An 18,548-nucleotide genomic window follows, 5' to 3' on the forward strand; every position below is an offset into this window, starting at 1 on the left:
TTTTCTCTTTTCAGTTTAAGAGAACATGTAAGTGTGACCAGCCCTGTTCAGTTAACGATATTTTTTTATTTTTTGTTATTGTACATTGTTTATGTATTTAAGTTGTTTTTTTATGATGCTGTCTCGTCATATGAAGTGGTAATCTGCAGATAGATAAGGCCAAAATACACACAATGATGGACTTACAGGCATCATAGAGGATATGAAAATACAGTATTTCACTGAAACTTAGTCTTAATTTCACTATTTTCAGTTTCTGTTTTTTTTTCTTCTTTAAGTATTTATGTTCAATGTCAATTATAATTTATTAATGTATTCTGCTAATAACTGTTGTTAGAGCACATTTTTGTGCTGTCATTTTTTTTATCAAAATATTTTATTAAAAAATTTAGTGTTTTTTATTTTAGAAATTTATTGGATATTTATGTAGAAAAAACTTCAGACTTACTCGGTTTGAAGAGATGCTTTTGGAAACAAAAGAAATAAGACCAGACTGAATAAATGGTAACTTCTTTCCAGAAAATATGACAAGATATTATTTTAAATGTAATTTTTCATTTAAAATTTTATTGCATAAAATGTTATGCATAGAATAAAATTTATTTGCATAAGATTTTATGTAATGAACAAAGCCAGCTATAAGGATTTTTTATATATATTTCTCTAGTTCACATTATTTAACAAATAAAAATTGAATTTTTGGAAACTTCATTTTCATTATCGGTCTTCTCCAGACACTGAGTAATGATTGAAATACACATATGACCAATTCAGGAGTTTTGTACATATGTTCCTTTAATGTAGCAAAATTGTGTCAAGTTTCAAAACATTCCCAGTGCATTATTCATTGTTGCTACACGAAAAGGCCAGGGATGGGAATATCTCCTCTGAACAGATAGTCACAGCATGCTAGGGTCTGCTTCTGTGGTCCTAAACATTTTGTAACAATGCTGTTAATTTATGTTGAATGAGATGTTAGGGTATGATTTTTTTTGATTTTTTTTTTTTTAAAGTAGTATGTGAGGTTATTATACTCTTCATGTGTTAATTTTTTTGATTAATACAGTTCATGGAGAAATTCTAGCATTAAATACTACATAGCCACTGTACATCCACCTGTCAAGTTTCCATTCATCTCATCCAGCTCAACACAGTAAGGGTGGAGGTTACACTGCAATATAACCATTCATACTCTCAGTACCATCCTATTATTTCTCTAGTTTCATATACAAAGTACCAGTAAAGGTAACAACAGAGCTACATGTGATTAACAGCACAGCTTCCAGAAATATGTACAAAAATATCAACGTCAGAGTCAACATAACAGGCTCATCTTAACATAGGTGACTTAGCCGTGTTAGGTCTTCAGATGTAGCATTTGTAGAAAATGTCCACAGTTTTTGGTTTCACAATAAAGTGTTTCTAGTTCTTTTTATGAAGGAACTTCATTTTATTTCCTGGTTGGGTGTTGGGATTTAGTATTTGTATTTTGGTGTATCAACTTTTTGATCCCCTTTCATAAACAATACTTACATAAGTACACGTTTGGAACAATTACGATTGTTTTGTTTTGTTTTTTGTAAGAAGTCTCACAAAGTTTTTGTTTGTTTTTTTGATAAACACAGAGGATGCATTTATTTTATTAAATATTATTGAAATTTTGATAAAGTTTTTTATATATTTTTTTGTTTTAAAGTGTGGTTTTTTTTTGTGATGGCAAAGCTGTGTCACATGATCCTTCAGAAATCATTCTAATATGCAGCTTAATTATTATTGGTTCTCAGTTAAAAATATTGAGGTTCTTGTTATCATCAATGTTGAAAAACGTTTTTGCTGCTTAATGTTTTGGTGGAAACAAAATTAGGATTCTTCATAAATAGAAAGTTCAAAAACATTTATTTGAAATAAAAATCTTTTGTAATATTATGTCACTTTTTGATCGTCCCTGATGAAAAAAAGTATGAATTACTTTAAATCTTACTTAACCCAGACTTTTGAATCTTAGTATATCACAGTTTCCACAAAAATATTAAGCAGCACAACTGTTTTCAACATTGATAAGAAGATATGTTTCTTGAGCAACAAATCAGCAAATTATAAGGATTTCTGAAGGATCACATGACACTGAAGACTAATGATGCTGAAAATTCAGCTTAACCATCACATTATAAAATGCATACAAATAGAAACCAGTACTTTTAAATTGCAATAATATTTAACAGTATTACTGTTTTTAATTTTTTTATCAAATAAATGCAGCATTGCAGAGTTCAAAAGCATTAAGTGCATGTGTCACATAACTTGTGTGCTATACTCACCTAAACCCTTCAGAAATTTGTTGACTCCACTCTGTTCTGTGTCTGGTAACTCTTCCAGATACTGTTCCACCCTCTGCTCAAATAGACCTGTTTAAAAAAGAATTAAATTAAATAAACAATAAAAATAAATTAATTACTTAATAACAATAGATCTTAGATTAATATTAATAATGCTCATTAGAACAAAAATATTTTACACTTCTGTCAAAAGCATTGTTTTCGGTCACCAGCAGGTGGCAGTAAAGATCTGACTTTCAGTTGCCTCCACCTCATCTCAGAAAATTGCACTTATAATGAGCCTGAGGCTAACAGGACATGTTTTATGTCTTTAATTGACCAAGCATGGTTTACCTTTGGCTCTACACTTCCTCATCTCCTTATCCTGGATGAATCCAGCAAACATCTGAGACTCCATGAAGACCCCCAGGAATCGTCGGATGCTCTTGGAGGCCACTGACTTTCGGAAGGCTTCGCGCTGGAAGATGCGCTCCCCTCTTTCGCTCTGGGTAAGAAATAGCGAATAGTGGCCAATGGTTTCCAGGAAAAAGCGGATGAAGGCCTCTGATACAACACTGTTCAAAGAGGTGGTGCACTCTGTGAATAAGGGGATATCAGAAACATGCATTATTCAAAACCTTAGAGCAACTAAAACAGCCATTTATATTTTATCAAGCATAAACAAAAATATTAAACCAATCTTTACCAAGATTTACTTCATTTTCACGGTGCATAAAAAAAAAAAGAAATACAGTGAAGGCAGATGTTCTGCTTTACAGTCAGAGCATGTTTCAGGATGCACGACCATATATGCAGATAGTGAGACCATTGTAAACAGATGGGCAAGGCTTTTCACCTTCATCTGATTCGCTGTCGGAGTCTTGATTGATGATGTCGTTCCTCTGTTCGAGAGATTGCTCCAGAGCAGCTTGCAGTTTGCGTGGTAGTAGAGAGGCCTCGTCATCCATCTGTGTACAGGAAGAGTATGGAGATTAACTTTGTAACAACGTTCAGTGATTCATAACATGACACAGCCAGCTTGTTTGTATTATGGCTGTTCTCAGATCTTAACAACGACACGCCAATTAGCTGCACAAGAGCCATGGGAGAGTTTGTCAAACTTGTGGGCAGACGAACCTGTCTGATGAAGCGGTCCGTTCCAAGATCGACCATTAAAGTCTGAAATGTAAAGAGAAACAGATCTCAATTTGTGGCCTCTTTCTGTTTAATCGCACTATATTCAACTGTCTTGGGAGGTTTGTACGTCATTTCCAGAAGCTGATCCACAACAGATGGAGCCTGACGTCCATTTAAAAACGCAGAGTTAAAAATGACAAACACCACAATTTGGTGTGCTTCCAGATGTTTGACTGCAAAGAGTCACCCCTTATGGCCTTTTACAAATGCACTTATGTCCAGAGTGCAATTTGAAAATAGTACTGAAGACGACTTCTGCCAAATGCACTAAATGTCCGACACTTAAGGAAGGGCCAAACTTGTGCCCTGTGGCCGAGCTGGCAGTGTCCTATGGGCAGCTGTGAACAACAACACTCTCCCGGTTGGGAGAGTTCAGAGGAGAGAAAGGCAACAGGAATACTGATTTAGGCTTATGGCTCAGCAAGGCTCATACACAAAAAAATTGGTTCATGTTCGGGGCATGTTATTATATTTAGTATGCTTTTCACTCAGTTTTCTGAATCTGGGAAAATGACTTTAGCCCCATATTCTACTACATAAGGGTTCAATGTTCAGGCAGATTATTAGAGTAAGAGCAAAACTGAACTGTTAAGGAGATCTGCCAATGTGACCATATTCACAGGAATTTAAAGTCACGATCAGGGAAACATCTAGCATAATTATAGCCTCCAAGAGCTAGAAAAAAAATGCTTGAATCTTTGCAATTAAAAAGTAAATCTTTGTGGTTGGGAATTTATGTATTTATCCACAGACTGCATGAGTTCTTTTTCCGGATCTAATGACAGTTTATCAAACCAACCAGTTTAGTTTAGGCTGGTACAAAGCCAAGCACATGTTCTACACACTTGGCAAAGTATCCTATTTCAACAAACAAGATGGGTGACAACAGCATAGCTGGGAGTTAGTGACAAGAGATATCAAGTACCTCCTCCACTGGTAGTTCCTTGAGCTTTGGCAGTGAGCTGGACAGAATACCGACTAGGAAGGGTGTGGGGCAGCAGACGATGTCCACCATGGAGGTGGGCAGCACAGGGATGAAGGTGTGCTGCCAGGAGAACGGGTAGAGCAAAGCCACCACCGCATGAACACAGCTGGAAAGAGTGCTGTAGGGAAAGAGAAAGGCACACAGTCAATCACCAAGCTTTTACAAAATCTCACATGCTTTTTTAGCAAATCCTGTTCTGGAAAAAATATATTGAGCCCCGATTTTCCAGTTTATTTTGGCTTTAGCAAGGGGACAATGGAATCTGAGATTATGAGAGCAACACAAGAAAATAGCCAGTGGCATTCAGTAGACGCCACAGAAGTGCTATTCAAATGATCTCCTGTAATATTATTCACACCAGTTACACAAAGCCCTCTGGAGATAATGATAGCTGGGAGTGGAAAAACACATGATAAAAGGTCAGAAGAATCACTGATATGGTGTATGTAAACTATGCATTTACATTATACACTACATATTCTGTCATCTACTGTATACATTTTGGAAGTTTGGGTCATCTCTCTTACACTACACTACACAGTTAAAAGTTTGAGGTTAATAAGATTTTTGGAAATTAATACTTTTATTCACCAAGGATGCATTCAAATGACAGTAAAACATTTATAAAGCTACATTTCATACATTTCAAAAAATTCTGTTCTTAGAAAGGTTCATTGAAAAATCCTAAACAATTAAATAAATATAAATACAAATATTAAATAACACTGATAATAAGAAATCAGCATATCAGAATGATTTAAGGATCATCTGACACTGAAGACTGAAGTAATGGCTGCTGAAAATTTAGCTTTGCCATCACAGGAATAAAAATAAAAATATTAAAAAAGAAAACAATTATTTTAAATTGTAATAATATTTCACAATATTATTGTTTTTCTGAATTGTTGATTTAAAAAAAATCAGCCTTGATGAGCATTCAAAAATAAATAAATAAATAAATACTAAACCCAAACTTCTGATTTTTAGTGTCTATGAATTTGCAAATTTTAAGGTGAAGGAAACCCTAAACCCTAACCCTAACCACAGAAAATAACTGGACTTATACCTCGATTAATAAACAAAGTAAAAAACAGAGGGGAAAAAATACAAATATTCATTACTTCACAGCTGTCAAAACTTTACCAGTAAATCACTAGTAATGTTCCAACAAAAAGAGTAAAATGTTCCCACAAGGCAATCATCAAGTCAGACTGGTTTTCTGTGTGGCTTGTATTCAGATGGTTTATCAGCCACATTACCTATTGTATGTGGAACAGGTTGCATGTCCGTCTTATCTTCAGCGTGAAATGGTAAAGATGATATCGTAATGGGCTACCACACTGTAACCACACACACTCTCAAATGTTACAGCTAAGGCTAAATGCAAAGTCACAAATAGCACAGTGGCCTTCTCACGGTCCCCAGCTTGTTGATAGTGGCTGACCCTCCTTTCTCTTGTTCTCATCTCTTTCTGTCCCATCCACCACATGGGCCCACATATACAGAGGCCGAGAAAATAAACCACTGGAAAAACACACTGACTCCAGTCATGAATTAGAAAGGATCAGGACTGAACCCATAGATAAAATTTGTTATGCTGACAGTAAACTAAATATTATTGCAGCTCCAATACTGCTCATTTGTGTTTTTAGGAATGATTAAAAAAATGCCTAAGGAAGCCCGTTTTCACCACAGAATGAAAAAATAAAAAGGTAACTGCAACTTTTTGTCTCACAATTCAGAGTTTTTTTCTCACAATTCTGAGAAGAAAAAAAAAACAAGTCAGAATTTATATCTCACAATTGTGACTTCTTAGAATATCTCACAATTCTGAGTACAAATATTGCAATTCTGCTTTTTTTCTCAGAAATGAGAGAAAAAAGGTCTGAACTGTGATATACGTATAAACTGAGGTGAATTTTAAACTGAGAAAAATTTTAATTGTGGGATAAAAAGTCGCAATTACCTTTTTTATATTTTAGTCTGTGGTGGAATTGCGAAATGTGAACTAAGAATTCTGAGAGAGAGAGAAAAAAAACTGAATTGTGAGATACAAACCCAGAATTCTTCATTTACATTTCGCAATTCTAACTTTTTTCCTCAGAATTACGAGAAACAAAGAACAAATAGTGAGATAAAAAAGTTGCAATTAGCTTTTTTTCATTGTTTTATCCTGTACCAGAAACAGGCTCCCATAAATGACCCCCTTTATTATATATTTAAAAATACTAATTTTAATATATTAGCTCCAGGTCTCAAAACAATTTGCATATTCACAAATTAGCACATGCAATTAGTAGTTAGCATTTTTAATCAAATCAAAATATTAAATTTCATGGCCTATGCTTAAAACACTTTAGGTGGTGTCTGAATGTTTGTGTGTGTGAGAGATTCTGCATCCTGCATTTTGGCATGTTCACACTGGGAACAGAGAGGCAGATTTTAAAAACCTAGCCACAGGCAGATTCTGATAGCTGATACCTGGAATGTCAGCATAACTGAGGCCATGGGAAAAGATGAAGACAGAACTTCAGACCAGTCCAAACACCACTCTATGCTGCCTGATTCCTCCAGGAGCCAAACAACACAGATAGAGGATTGAGTTGAAAACTGCTGCTAGCTACTGTAATTGACTCCTATCTGGACTGTGCTACAGAGCTGGTTTGCACACAAACACAGTCATATCAAACACACTCAACCAACTGAAATATACTTTATCTGACAGAACAAAAAGACATAACAGCAATTATATTGTATATTTTATCATTTGAGAAACTAATCAACAAGAATGAACATTCCTCAAAGATTTAAAAGATTCTATATAAAAACTGAATTCACAATTTTCTAACAAACGGCAACATTTTTAACAAAATTTTTATGAATTAGAAATCGCACTGTCATTTTCACGCTGTCTAAAAACACACAAACAGGGTTAACACACCATTGTTGTTACTATTAACTAAAACTATAATTATTAAATAAAAAGTTTTTGTTAACTGAAATAAAGTTGAAATAAAAACAAATATATTAGATGAAAAACCTTAACTTAGAAATGTTGTATTGGCAATTAACTGAAATTAAATAAATTAAAGATGAAGCATTAAACTAAAAATAAATAACATCTAAATAGAAATGCTTGTAAAAACAAAATCTAATAAAAGTGACTAAAGCAACATAACAAAATTGCTTACAAAATTGAATCTAAAATTTAAAATGAAAACTGAAATGCAGTTCATTCAAAATATTAATAAATACCATAGTATTCAAATGCTATTTAAATAACACACTGATCCAGCAGAACCCAACAGCTGCTAGAAATTGATGTTTGTTGTGAGTAACGTGAGCTAGCCTTAAAGAGAAGAATTTGCGGCAGAAGTAGCTTAAGGGTGAAAATTCAAGATCTTAATCTGAGAAAAAAATACATGTGCTTTCATTTAACCAGCCAAAGTGAATTGGACAGATTCTCAACAATACTGCATCTTTCAAAAGTAATGGGAATGTTGGATGGCTGGCTGGCTTTTGGAAAACGAGCTCAGAGAGTAATTTTATGAGAGCTTCTGCATGTTTAACCAGTGGTGACATGCAGTATGTGGATGTAAGAGCAATAACACAAAGTTTATGCAATAGCTGATGTGAAGTTTATGTTCCCACCTTTATGCAATATACTGAAACATATCACTGTGATGATAATAAAAGAAGGAAAAAGAAGAAACATTTTTCCATCTTCAACTTTTCAACAACAACAGTCACTTACTACAGGAAGACGTCTACAGCTAGACCAAAATTTGCACACACAGTGTACACAAGAAAAGGAAGTAATTTAGAAACGACAAAACCAGACAACACATTGGAGAGTTGAACTCCTTCCTGTTATTATATAATCACACAAAATGCATATCATTGTAAGAAATTTCAGTAGCAGCAATATCAATACAACGTTTAAAAAATTCATGTATTATCGCGGATACTTCAACGTAATATTGGGTGATGTATTTACTTCATTAACAATCTTAGCTGCTCTACCCCCCACAGGAACTCACTCGGCAGCCTGATTGGATTTCAGTGTCTGGTTTGGGAAGAGGAGCTCTCTAGACAATCACATAGTAAATGGAAAAAAGTTTGTGATTCAAGAACAATTACTTTCTGTGCCACAAGAAATAGGCTGGTTTATGCTTCAGAAAGTGGCTATACAGTGTAGAAAGTGTTAAAACAAACAAGGAGAATAGTTTGTGAATCGTTGACTATTATTTTTTGAGTGTTCTTTCTGCCAGATCCTGAGCAGAAGATACTGTATATGGTACAGGCTACAGAAGAATACATCATACACTGTTGGCAGACATTTTTTTTTTAATGAATTGCAGTGGTCTTTCCCCAGAGAGCCGCAGCAATGTCCTTGATGTGGGAGAAAGGAGACTTTTCTACCTTAGTCTAGCGCTGCCCATAATCCACCTAAGGTTGCTGGGCAACACAGCTAGGCCTGGACCAAATCCCATCAATCCACCTATCCTGTTTTAACAGAACCAAGCCCACGGAATGTCAATACTTGGCTTAACAGCATATTATGTTGTAACCAGAGCTCTATCTATTATGATAATGGGTGTGATTCAAACCCATTCACAAAGAGTGGGTTTTGAAAAGCGTACTTTGAGCAACTACATAGCACATACTACTTTTGTTCTGTGATTCAAAGAATAAACATATTTTGCTATTTTGTGTCGAATATTCAGAAGTTTGTGAACTAAACCATTGGTTATACTACCAAGAAGTAGAGGGCAAAGGAAAGGTTTCAACACAAGCTAGGTCAATAACACCAAGTACATTCACATGAGTTAAAAATTGAGTAAGCACATAATGCAGAGACCAACTGTTGTCTGATTAACGCACTGGTTCTCAACCTTTTTGACTTGAAGGCCCCCTATTTCCTCCAGTATTTCTGCTATAATTATAACAAATCTGTTTGTTTTTAATCTTTTTATATATAATCTAACTTAAAATGCTAAAAAGTACATAAAATTACATAAAATCGATATTTATACTCCTCAGATATTGTTTCTGTTTCTGTTCCACAGTTTCTGTTTATATATATACAGTGTGTATATATATATATATACAGTGTGATATATATATATATAAATAGCAATTGGTATCGGCCCATTTGCCTGTTAAAAAAAGGCCAATCGAAACTGGGCATGAATCATCTCTAATTTTTAGTCTGACTTTTGTTCGCAAAAACCAGACTGGTATTTCAGTCGGACTAAAGCACTGAGATGTCTTTTAAAAAAGACAACTTACTGTTTTAGTCTGACTGAAATCAGACTTTTAAAGTGCATGTAAATTTGTAACTTTTTAAGTAACGACTGTCACCCTGTTGCAATATGGCCACCGATTAGAGGAGAGAAACGCGCAGTCACTCACACAGGAAGTGCATTCCTTCCTTCACAGTAACTGCCCACCACACATACCCCGCTGCTGTTTGTTTGAAATGGCTGATGATTTGTGGAGATTAAGCTTTTACAAATAACCTACTCCCTAATGACCCCCTATGCCTGGCCACAAGCTTCCGGGACCAAGCACGAAGGCTCGGAGGGGGGTGTCTAAACCTCCGGGGACCATACCGTCCCTAACAGCACCAAAGACCTGTCTCAGCCCTGACCCACATCTGCATTTAGATCAGCGGGGACTCCTGGGAGTTTAGCCCAGTGTTAGAGGGTGGGGTCAAAAATGCCTCCTCTGATGAATTTAACAGTGGCCTTCATGGAGCAGCCGTTGGGTCACCCTTTAACCAAAACCGCTGTAGAAAGCTGCTATTTAACAGATGCACTGGTTGAACACTGACAGACAAAACAGAACTGGGCCCGAAAACAGCTATTTACTGCCGAAATAAGCCAAGACATATTGGCTGGAACATTCGGACCAATACTATGATTGGTATTCCATTCAGAATCCCTATGGTCACTGAAAAATATGGAATGTTGTTCTCCAAAACTTCATCCTCTTATACTGTGATGATGAAGAGTTTTTGTCTTGATCATTTGGGAATGTGGAGGGGAATAGATGAGTAGAACTGAGAATAAAACAATGAACAGGAGGAGAAAAAGCATGACCCAAAAAGATAAAAATCTTTCATTTGTAGCAGATGTTATTTTACGGGCTCTGTATGAGTAGATGGAAAACTTTGAAGTGACATTGCACATCAGTGAAGAAAGGGGTTATTGAGAACATCTGCTGTTAGGCCACACTCAGACTGCTGTTGTCACAGTGGTCAGCTTGTCTTAGAGGAGGACTGGGAGGACTGCTTGACCATGTTTGGTCTGAAAAAGCAAAAACTTTCTCATGGGAATGAAGAGTGCGTTACATGAGATGATATGCTGCCTACATTTGGCAGTTCATATTCATTGGCTCAAAGGCTGCAGATGCATGATAACTCAGACACTTGAGCTAACACACAACTTTGTCTCACCTCAGCTTGTCAGCCACAAAGATGACTCTTCGTTCCAGCAACAGAGAGGCAAAAACACGTACCACCTGTCGGACACTCAGGCAGCTGAACAGACTTTCAAAGTCCACATGCTCTAGTCTGGAGTCCGTGGGCCTTCTTAATTCAATAACCTGAGAAAAATAAAACACTGTGCATTACTCCAAGGAGCAATATGTTGTTAAGATGGAAATTTAAAATATTACTACTGGCCAATATTTTCCCCCCATGCATGCAGTGTAAAAAAAGTAATTTCAGAGGCAGAGAAAGTGATAGATTTTGCTTAGAATAACACACTGACACATCATGCAAAACAGGACCAGAGACATTTATTAAGGAAGTATGTTTAGTCATATATATACCATCATTCTCCAGCAAAAGTGTAGAAAATGTAAATAGAAAATGTAAATGACTAATTTTGTGTTGAGTCCAGTGAAAATGTAATCTATTCACCTGACCAGGCAAGCAGAAAAAACATCCTCACTGTCGAGTCCTGAATAGGGTCCATTTTAATATTATGTCGTCTTTAAAGTGATAGTTCACCCAAAAATGAAAATTTTGTCATCATTTATAACTTCATGTCATTCAAAACCCGTATGAGTTTCTTTCTTATGTTGAGCATTAAGGAAGATATTTTAAAGAATGCTGGTAATCAAACTACAGAAGTCAATGGGGACCAACAACACAGGAAAGAAACATATCCACGTTTGGAATGACATGAAGGTGAGTAAATAATAACAGAATTTACATTTTTGGGTGAACTATTCCTTTAAGGATTCAGATTTCATATATATCTATACTATATTACATTTGTTTCAATGAGTGATGAATAAACTTATTTTTAATCTACAGCAGATAAAACAGCAGTCTGATTTATATGAGGAAAGGATCTAACCTCATTTCCTGCTCCAGGAAGGAAGGTTTTGACTTTTATGGTCTTGCCTGGTGCTGGGAAAGGAGATTCCATCACACTCCTCATGAAAGGATACACCAGAGCAGCCGAAATCCCTCTCCTCCTCTCCACTTCATCAAGGATCTGTGATAAATTAATGCTGAATTAGCTAACAGAGAAAAACAGGCATTCACATGTAATGTAGATTGTGGCACTGCTACTGATTTTATGCACTGCAGAACAGCGATTGATTTTGTGTGGTCTGTTTCTTTTTTCCTTTCAGATATGTGTGTGGAAGTCTCTGGAATTCTAACCTGTCACTGGAAATTCATGGTTTTCTGTTTTTAAGTGGGTTTTTTTTTTTTTTTTTTGGAGTGAAGATGAAGTTTAGATTTGATTGGGTTATTGTTTTAAGTGAAGTTGGATGGAGCATGTAGCTTCTTCACTTTCCCATGAGTGAAAGGTGGAAGTGTGAGAAATAATAGTGGTTTAATGGGCCAGGGAGAAAGACAGATGTAAGCTGGATGTTCCTCAATGCCAACACAAGCCTTGCTCCATCTGTGCCCATGCCTGACAGCCAGAGAGACGGTGTGTGTGTGTGTGTGTGTGTGTGTGTGTGTGTGTGTGTGTGTGTGTGTGTGTGTGTGTGTGTGTGTGTGTGTGTGTGTGTGTGTGTATGTGTGTATGTGTGTGTGTGTGAGCAAGCCTGAGCTCACCTTGGAAAATAGGTTGAAACAGCCCAGTCGGCTGATGACACAATACACTTCAGGAAGGCGAGGCCCTTTCCCACTCGGCTGCAGGTGCAGGGAAAAGATTACACAAGCAATTAAATCACACACATGAAGTAACTTGGGGGTTCGCAGCACATGAAAGCATTCAGGTGATTTCAGTAAATGCACAAGGTACTAAATCACATCAGTGAGTGGCGAAGCTGAGAAGAAACCAGATTTGGGTGTTGCTTGCATATGCAAAAGTCACTGCCATTGATGGTTGCCAGGGAGTGTGTTGCTATGCAGTTGCTATGGTGTTTTGGGTGGATGAGAGCCCAGCCAAAAGTCTCAATGATATTCTGGTTATTAGATATGGCTTTGGCCCCTTGACATAAGTGTTTTGAGATTATTTTATGCATTTTATCATCTAGCGGACAATTAAAATGTTTGGGGCCTGTAAGATTTTTTTTTAATGTTTTATAAGAAATCTCTTATGCAGCTCACTGGGGCTGCATTTATTAAATACAGTCTTTTTTGAAAACATTTTAAAATGTAATTTATTACTGTTATTCAAAGCTGCATCAATCACTCCAGTCTTCAGTGTCACATGAGCCTACAGAAATCATTCTAATATGCTGATTTGGTGCTCAAGAATTATTTCTTGTTATTATCAATATTGAAAAATATCAACAATTTGCTGATTCCAAACTTTGGAACAGGTTTTTCATCAACATGCTGCATATTTTAGATGAAATTAATGTCAGTATTACAAGTGTTGTGGGATGTGACTTGATAAGTGTACGGGCAATAGTGATGGTCGGTTTAGCAAACACTACTAGACTGAACGAGGGAGACAGACAGAGAGACACAGAGAGAAAGAAAGAGAGAGAAAAGCCACATCAAAGAGATTTAGGCGAGTTACCATGAGAACCAAAGATTCATGCTGTTGTAAAACAAGGGGATGGAACCATTGAAATAATCACCCCTTTTAAATATTTTCATACTATCCTATATTTTATGATCTATGAGTTTCTTACTCAGTTCGTAACCGTAGTTAAACACATGAAATAGTGCATGGTTTGAGTGTAAAATGAATGGAAGTTTTAAAAATGGATACAGAATGTCCAATGTAAACACAGCACAGGTGCAGTTCCACAAAATGAATGAGTTGTCACATGCAATTCACTAAACAATCGAAAGTCTGGCTATTTTCTAGGAGTCCAACCAGGTTAGTGTCTCTCAAAGCAACAAACACAAAGAATCCCCATTCTTCTTGTCCATATTAGGTATGCAATTCTCCTCTGCTGACTTTTTACAAATGGATGATTAATTCAAGCATGTGGAGCTGGGTTCAAATCCTCAGGAATGCCGCCCTCATGCCAGCCCCTGGACTTCCTCCCTGCAGGGAACACAGTCAACACTTCTCTCTCCACTGGGCCATTCAGAGCTCAAAAAGATGAGCTGGGAAAGAATAGAAGCTAAAGAAATCTCACAAGCCAATAATGAATCACTCTCAATCTAAAACTGTAAAGAAATAGGACAAGTCTATGATGAGTAAGTTTTGATCTAGAAAATGAGGTCATATTTATTAATGGAATTTTGTGTATAGATGACACATTTCTCTTCTTTTAACTTTAGAACAAATGTTTAGATGTATGAAACAAACCACACATAACCATTAACATGCACTGTAATGCAAAAACTATCATGTATAACACCAATGTACGGAAAAGGCTGCACATTCCTAACTGCACATTCACAAATAAAAACCATGAAACATGCAATTCATCACAACATCCAAAACAATAATCACCACAAAACTCAAGGCACACTAATATATGACCTAATCTTACGGTACAATGACATCTTTTGGTGGTTTGCATTTCCATTCGTCTCCTGAGAAACTCTCATTAAACCCAAGGAGACACGTTTATGAGAATCTGTTTCTCTTTGAGCACAAAAAAGAAAGAGAGCAAACCAAAGACTTACTCAAGTGACTGACCAAAACCTCTATCCATATGCTTGCCCTTTAATTACAATGTGTGATGCAATATACAGTATACATATGGTTGTATTAACACAAACAAAGGGAGCAAGAAAAGCATCCATAATGTGAGAAAGAGACTCACCAGAAGCCGTCTGCAATACCCAAAGCGTCTACTGCCATCTTCTCCGGTGAGCATGAAAGAGAAGGTCTCACTGCAGCAAATCAAAGATAGCCATCATTAGTCCCCAAACCACCATGTATATCAGGTGATAAGTAGAAAAAATGTTTAAAACCACTTGAGACTGATGACTTTGCCTTTGAGGTGTACCCATTGACTTTATCAGGCGGCTAAGATGTTTGCAAGAAAACCAAAGTAATTACTGAGAGTTTATGACATGAGGGTATTTGATCGTGAATACTTTTGAAAAATACTAATTTTTCAGTTCAGTTAATGTACTGATTGTGCGATAGTGTTGTTCCTATGACTCAAACTAAACAATGTGGTTGTAATTGTCTTGATGGAAGTACAATTCCAACAAATCTCTAAAATTGCTTGTGAGTGTAGCCTTTTTTCCACCAAATGTGACCAAAGCCACATGTGCTACTTTTGTACTTTTGATTTACAATTATAGCATAATTTTTTTTTTTTTTTTAAATTAGTAGTTAATATTGGATATATCAGATGATACTGGATATTTAATATCAAGAACATAATTATATCATACTTCATACTGCACATTATAATGCTGTGATGACTAACTTGACTGAATTGATTTTTTTGCTTTTGTCTGTTTTATTTTTATTTTAGACACAATTGTATAGATTTTTAACATAAAATGAAAATAATTATCGGCTTTTCAGCAACAGCTGAAATTTAAACTTAGAGCATCTCATAGAAAACCAGTGATACCTGTTGTATTCAGACACAGGGCTCCAGTCTTTGGCATCTGGAAAGCAGAACTGTGGGATAGCCTTGAGTCTCTGTTCAGCTTCCCTCATCTGCTTGGTGAGTCTCTCTAACTGTGAGGGTCAGATGAAAAGACCTGGTAAGGAATCTATCTAATATATTTGCACAGCCTCTTCATAGTATCCCTTCTTCACCCTCATCACAATGTCAAGTATGTACAGAATATTTTTCTGCCCAGCAAGGGGTCAATCCCCCACTCCTACCACCACCCATGTCACCATCGGCCCTCTGTTCTAGTTTAGAAGCACAATAACGAGTTGTTGATAAGATATTTTTTGTATTTTAGGGGAACAATATCGATTTGGCATTTTTGAGCTAATTAAATCTATGTCTGTTACTAATCTTTGTTGCTATGGATGATTTTTATTGCTTATTTTTCTTGTTTTTGATACGCATCCCGAATAGGATAAGAGTTCAAAGCTGTATTTGCAGCCTTGTTTCTAATTTGCATAATTACATTATTGTTCATTATTGGCCTTTGAAGAAATTCTCTTATGCTTTCTTATGCTGGATTTAATTAAATAATTAATTGTTTTATTTAAACTATTTAAAACAATTTCTTTATATTTCATTCATTTTTATGTAATTTATTTATTCATTTATGACCATTTTTTTCAACAGCCATTACTCTAGTCTCGCCACACAATCCTTCAGAAATCATTATGATATGCTAATTTGGTGCTCAAGAAACATTTCTTATTATCAATGTTGAAATCAGTGCTGCTTTTTGTGAAAACAGGATTCTTTGATAACAGTACTAATGAATAAAAGTATTCATCTCTTTCTTATTGACCCCAAATTTTTGAACAGTAGTGAACAAATCTGTTTTCTAAACAACTACATTCTACCATCTAAATAAAAAACACTCCATATAAAAGACATACAAACTACCAAATTTTCTGTGAAGCTGTTTTGCAACAATTTGTATGGTGAAAAGCACTGTACAAACAAACATGAACTGAACTGAGTTGAATTGAATTCATAAAGCAGTAAGGATTATTATCATTTCTATAATATACCAAGACTTTATCAGGAGAGTGTTTGATAACAACTCTGTAAGAAATGACCCTAAAAGAAGGTCGATAAAGGGATCCTTTAATAAACAGTGATGTATATCCCACTTCAAGTACCTGTCTGGAGACATCGAATGCTGCGTAGCATCTTATGTGTAAGAATATTAAATGTAATACAATTTTTGTATATAATATTTTTTTTAGGGTATTGGTATTAGGGAACTGGTAAGTGACTTCTGGAGTATAAGAGTTTTTGGTTGGCTTTTTCTTCAGTGAGACCACCACAAAGTACTCAAAGAGTTCCCTTTCCTGCCACTCGATCAGCTGCAGCTCCAGAGTCCTGTAACTGGGTGCACGTCGCAGCATAGACTGCAGCTTCAGTAACCTCTGAGTGTGGGCTGCGTTAAAAAGAAAACAAATCCACACAATATTACAGGCAACATACATATTGTCAAATAACTGTGTTTGTAAATTGTGTGTACATGGTTATTGTTAAATGATGTTTATGTAAAATGCACTTTTACATGAACATAACTGTAACAGTATTATCATGAAAAAAACTCTTAGTCTCATCTAACGCTCAAGTCCATATTTGTTATGGTTTACAAAAAAAAAAAATTATAAAAATTATTTTCTTCAATTTAAATAAAGCACAAAAAAAATCTAATTATTATATGAGAAAAGGCTAAAACTAATCAAAATAACAAAAGCAAAAACTCTTAATTCAAAACATTGCTAAATAAAATAACAGTATATTCAAAATATAAATACAATAATAGTATATACATTTTTGCTCAGTTTTGACATTTACTTGTGACAAATCACAGGGTCATGTGATGTTGTTTGTTTAAAGGACAGTCTGTGAGCAGCACTCAACTCATACACATTGCCCACTCAAGCCATATGTGCTGATCCCTCACCTTTGAACCTGTCATCAGAGTCACTTTCACTCTCGCTGTTGTCATCTGCAAACAGAGAAGAGGGGTTGTTTAATGTCAAAGAGTCAACTGACAACATTTTTGGTCTGAACATGAACAACTGAGGCACATTCTGAGAGATTACATCACGGTAAAAATCTTTACCTCTTAGAGACGCAGTTTCTATGTTTGAAAGCGAAAGCTTCTTCAGCCTCTTCTTTCCTCTTTTTGTACAGTAGATAGAGTTTATTCTTTGCACCACCTGATAGGGAAATAGAGTTTATTCTTTGCACCACCTGATAGGGATTATGATTAGTTTTATCCAGTTGTGTTTTTATTTTATTATGCATATTATGTTTTTATGTGGCTGGTGTTTTTATTTGGTTTTGTTATTGATTTTAGCTATCAGTGAGTTCCTAAACGCCATTGGGACCACTCTATAGCAACTCGTAAAATGTCTTGAAAAGGGAAAAACAGTGAAACTAAATCTTTCAGTCCTTCAGGGCTTTTTTTCCATTCTTGAGAGTGGTTAGATGAACTTGAGCAATAGATTCCATGTTTTTCTCTTTAAAACCCTGCAGCATATGAACATTCTGGGCATTAAAATTGTGTGGTTGAAGGTGTTTTCCCTAAAAAATATAAAAACATTCAGGTGTAGAGAAAAAAGTAGCTGGAAGGCAGACTGGTATGCTACACCTAGTTCTGAAGAGTCAAATGTTAACTCTTAATGTTGGCAAAACTGTGTCAAGTTCACTGCCGGGGATTTCATTGTGTTGCACTGCACAGTGTTGCACTCAGTGTAGACAGTATCATCACTGACTCTAATGTCTTTTGTTACAATGCATCAGGCCACTCTCATCTGGTGTAACACTCCTTCGTTCCTTCAAGGGTTACTATTCACAGCATCAGTACAAATGGACTCTGAGTATTCCCCTCTTATTCCAGGCATATGGATCTGGAAATCAATTTCCCTTTCACTCTAAAGCAGGGTTTCCTAAACTAAGGTTGAGGAAGGGCAAGGGTGTCCAAACCAGCTCCCGGAGGGCCACCGACCTGCAGAGTTTAGCTCCAACCCTAATTAAACACACCT

At 35.9% G+C, this 18,548-nt stretch overlaps 1 protein-coding gene across 1 annotated transcript in view; it reads right to left on the bottom strand.

The window, feature by feature from the left end:
* Positions 1-1,065: 1,065 nt before the first annotated feature.
* dennd2b (DENN domain containing 2B) overlaps positions 1,066-18,548 on the bottom strand; it is a 48,446-nt gene continuing 30,963 nt past the window's right edge. Inside the window, exons 8-21 of the mRNA XM_042727551.1 lie at positions 17,624-17,720; positions 17,462-17,506; positions 16,757-16,939; positions 15,472-15,583; positions 14,704-14,773; positions 12,581-12,658; positions 11,868-12,008; positions 10,958-11,106; positions 4,438-4,615; positions 3,453-3,494; positions 3,172-3,283; positions 2,670-2,912; positions 2,319-2,405; positions 1,066-1,457 (exon numbers count right to left, since the gene is read on the bottom strand). Of these exons, the coding sequence (XP_042583485.1) occupies positions 1,423-1,457; positions 2,319-2,405; positions 2,670-2,912; positions 3,172-3,283; positions 3,453-3,494; positions 4,438-4,615; positions 10,958-11,106; positions 11,868-12,008; positions 12,581-12,658; positions 14,704-14,773; positions 15,472-15,583; positions 16,757-16,939; positions 17,462-17,506; positions 17,624-17,720 (1,572 nt within the window). The 3' untranslated portion in view covers positions 1,066-1,422. The remainder of the gene's footprint in view (positions 1,458-2,318; positions 2,406-2,669; positions 2,913-3,171; positions 3,284-3,452; positions 3,495-4,437; positions 4,616-10,957; positions 11,107-11,867; positions 12,009-12,580; positions 12,659-14,703; positions 14,774-15,471; positions 15,584-16,756; positions 16,940-17,461; positions 17,507-17,623; positions 17,721-18,548) is intronic.

The sequence above is a fragment of the Cyprinus carpio genome, chromosome B7, assembly GCF_018340385.1.
Source record: "Cyprinus carpio isolate SPL01 chromosome B7, ASM1834038v1, whole genome shotgun sequence".
Lineage (NCBI taxonomy): Eukaryota > Metazoa > Chordata > Actinopteri > Cypriniformes > Cyprinidae > Cyprinus > Cyprinus carpio.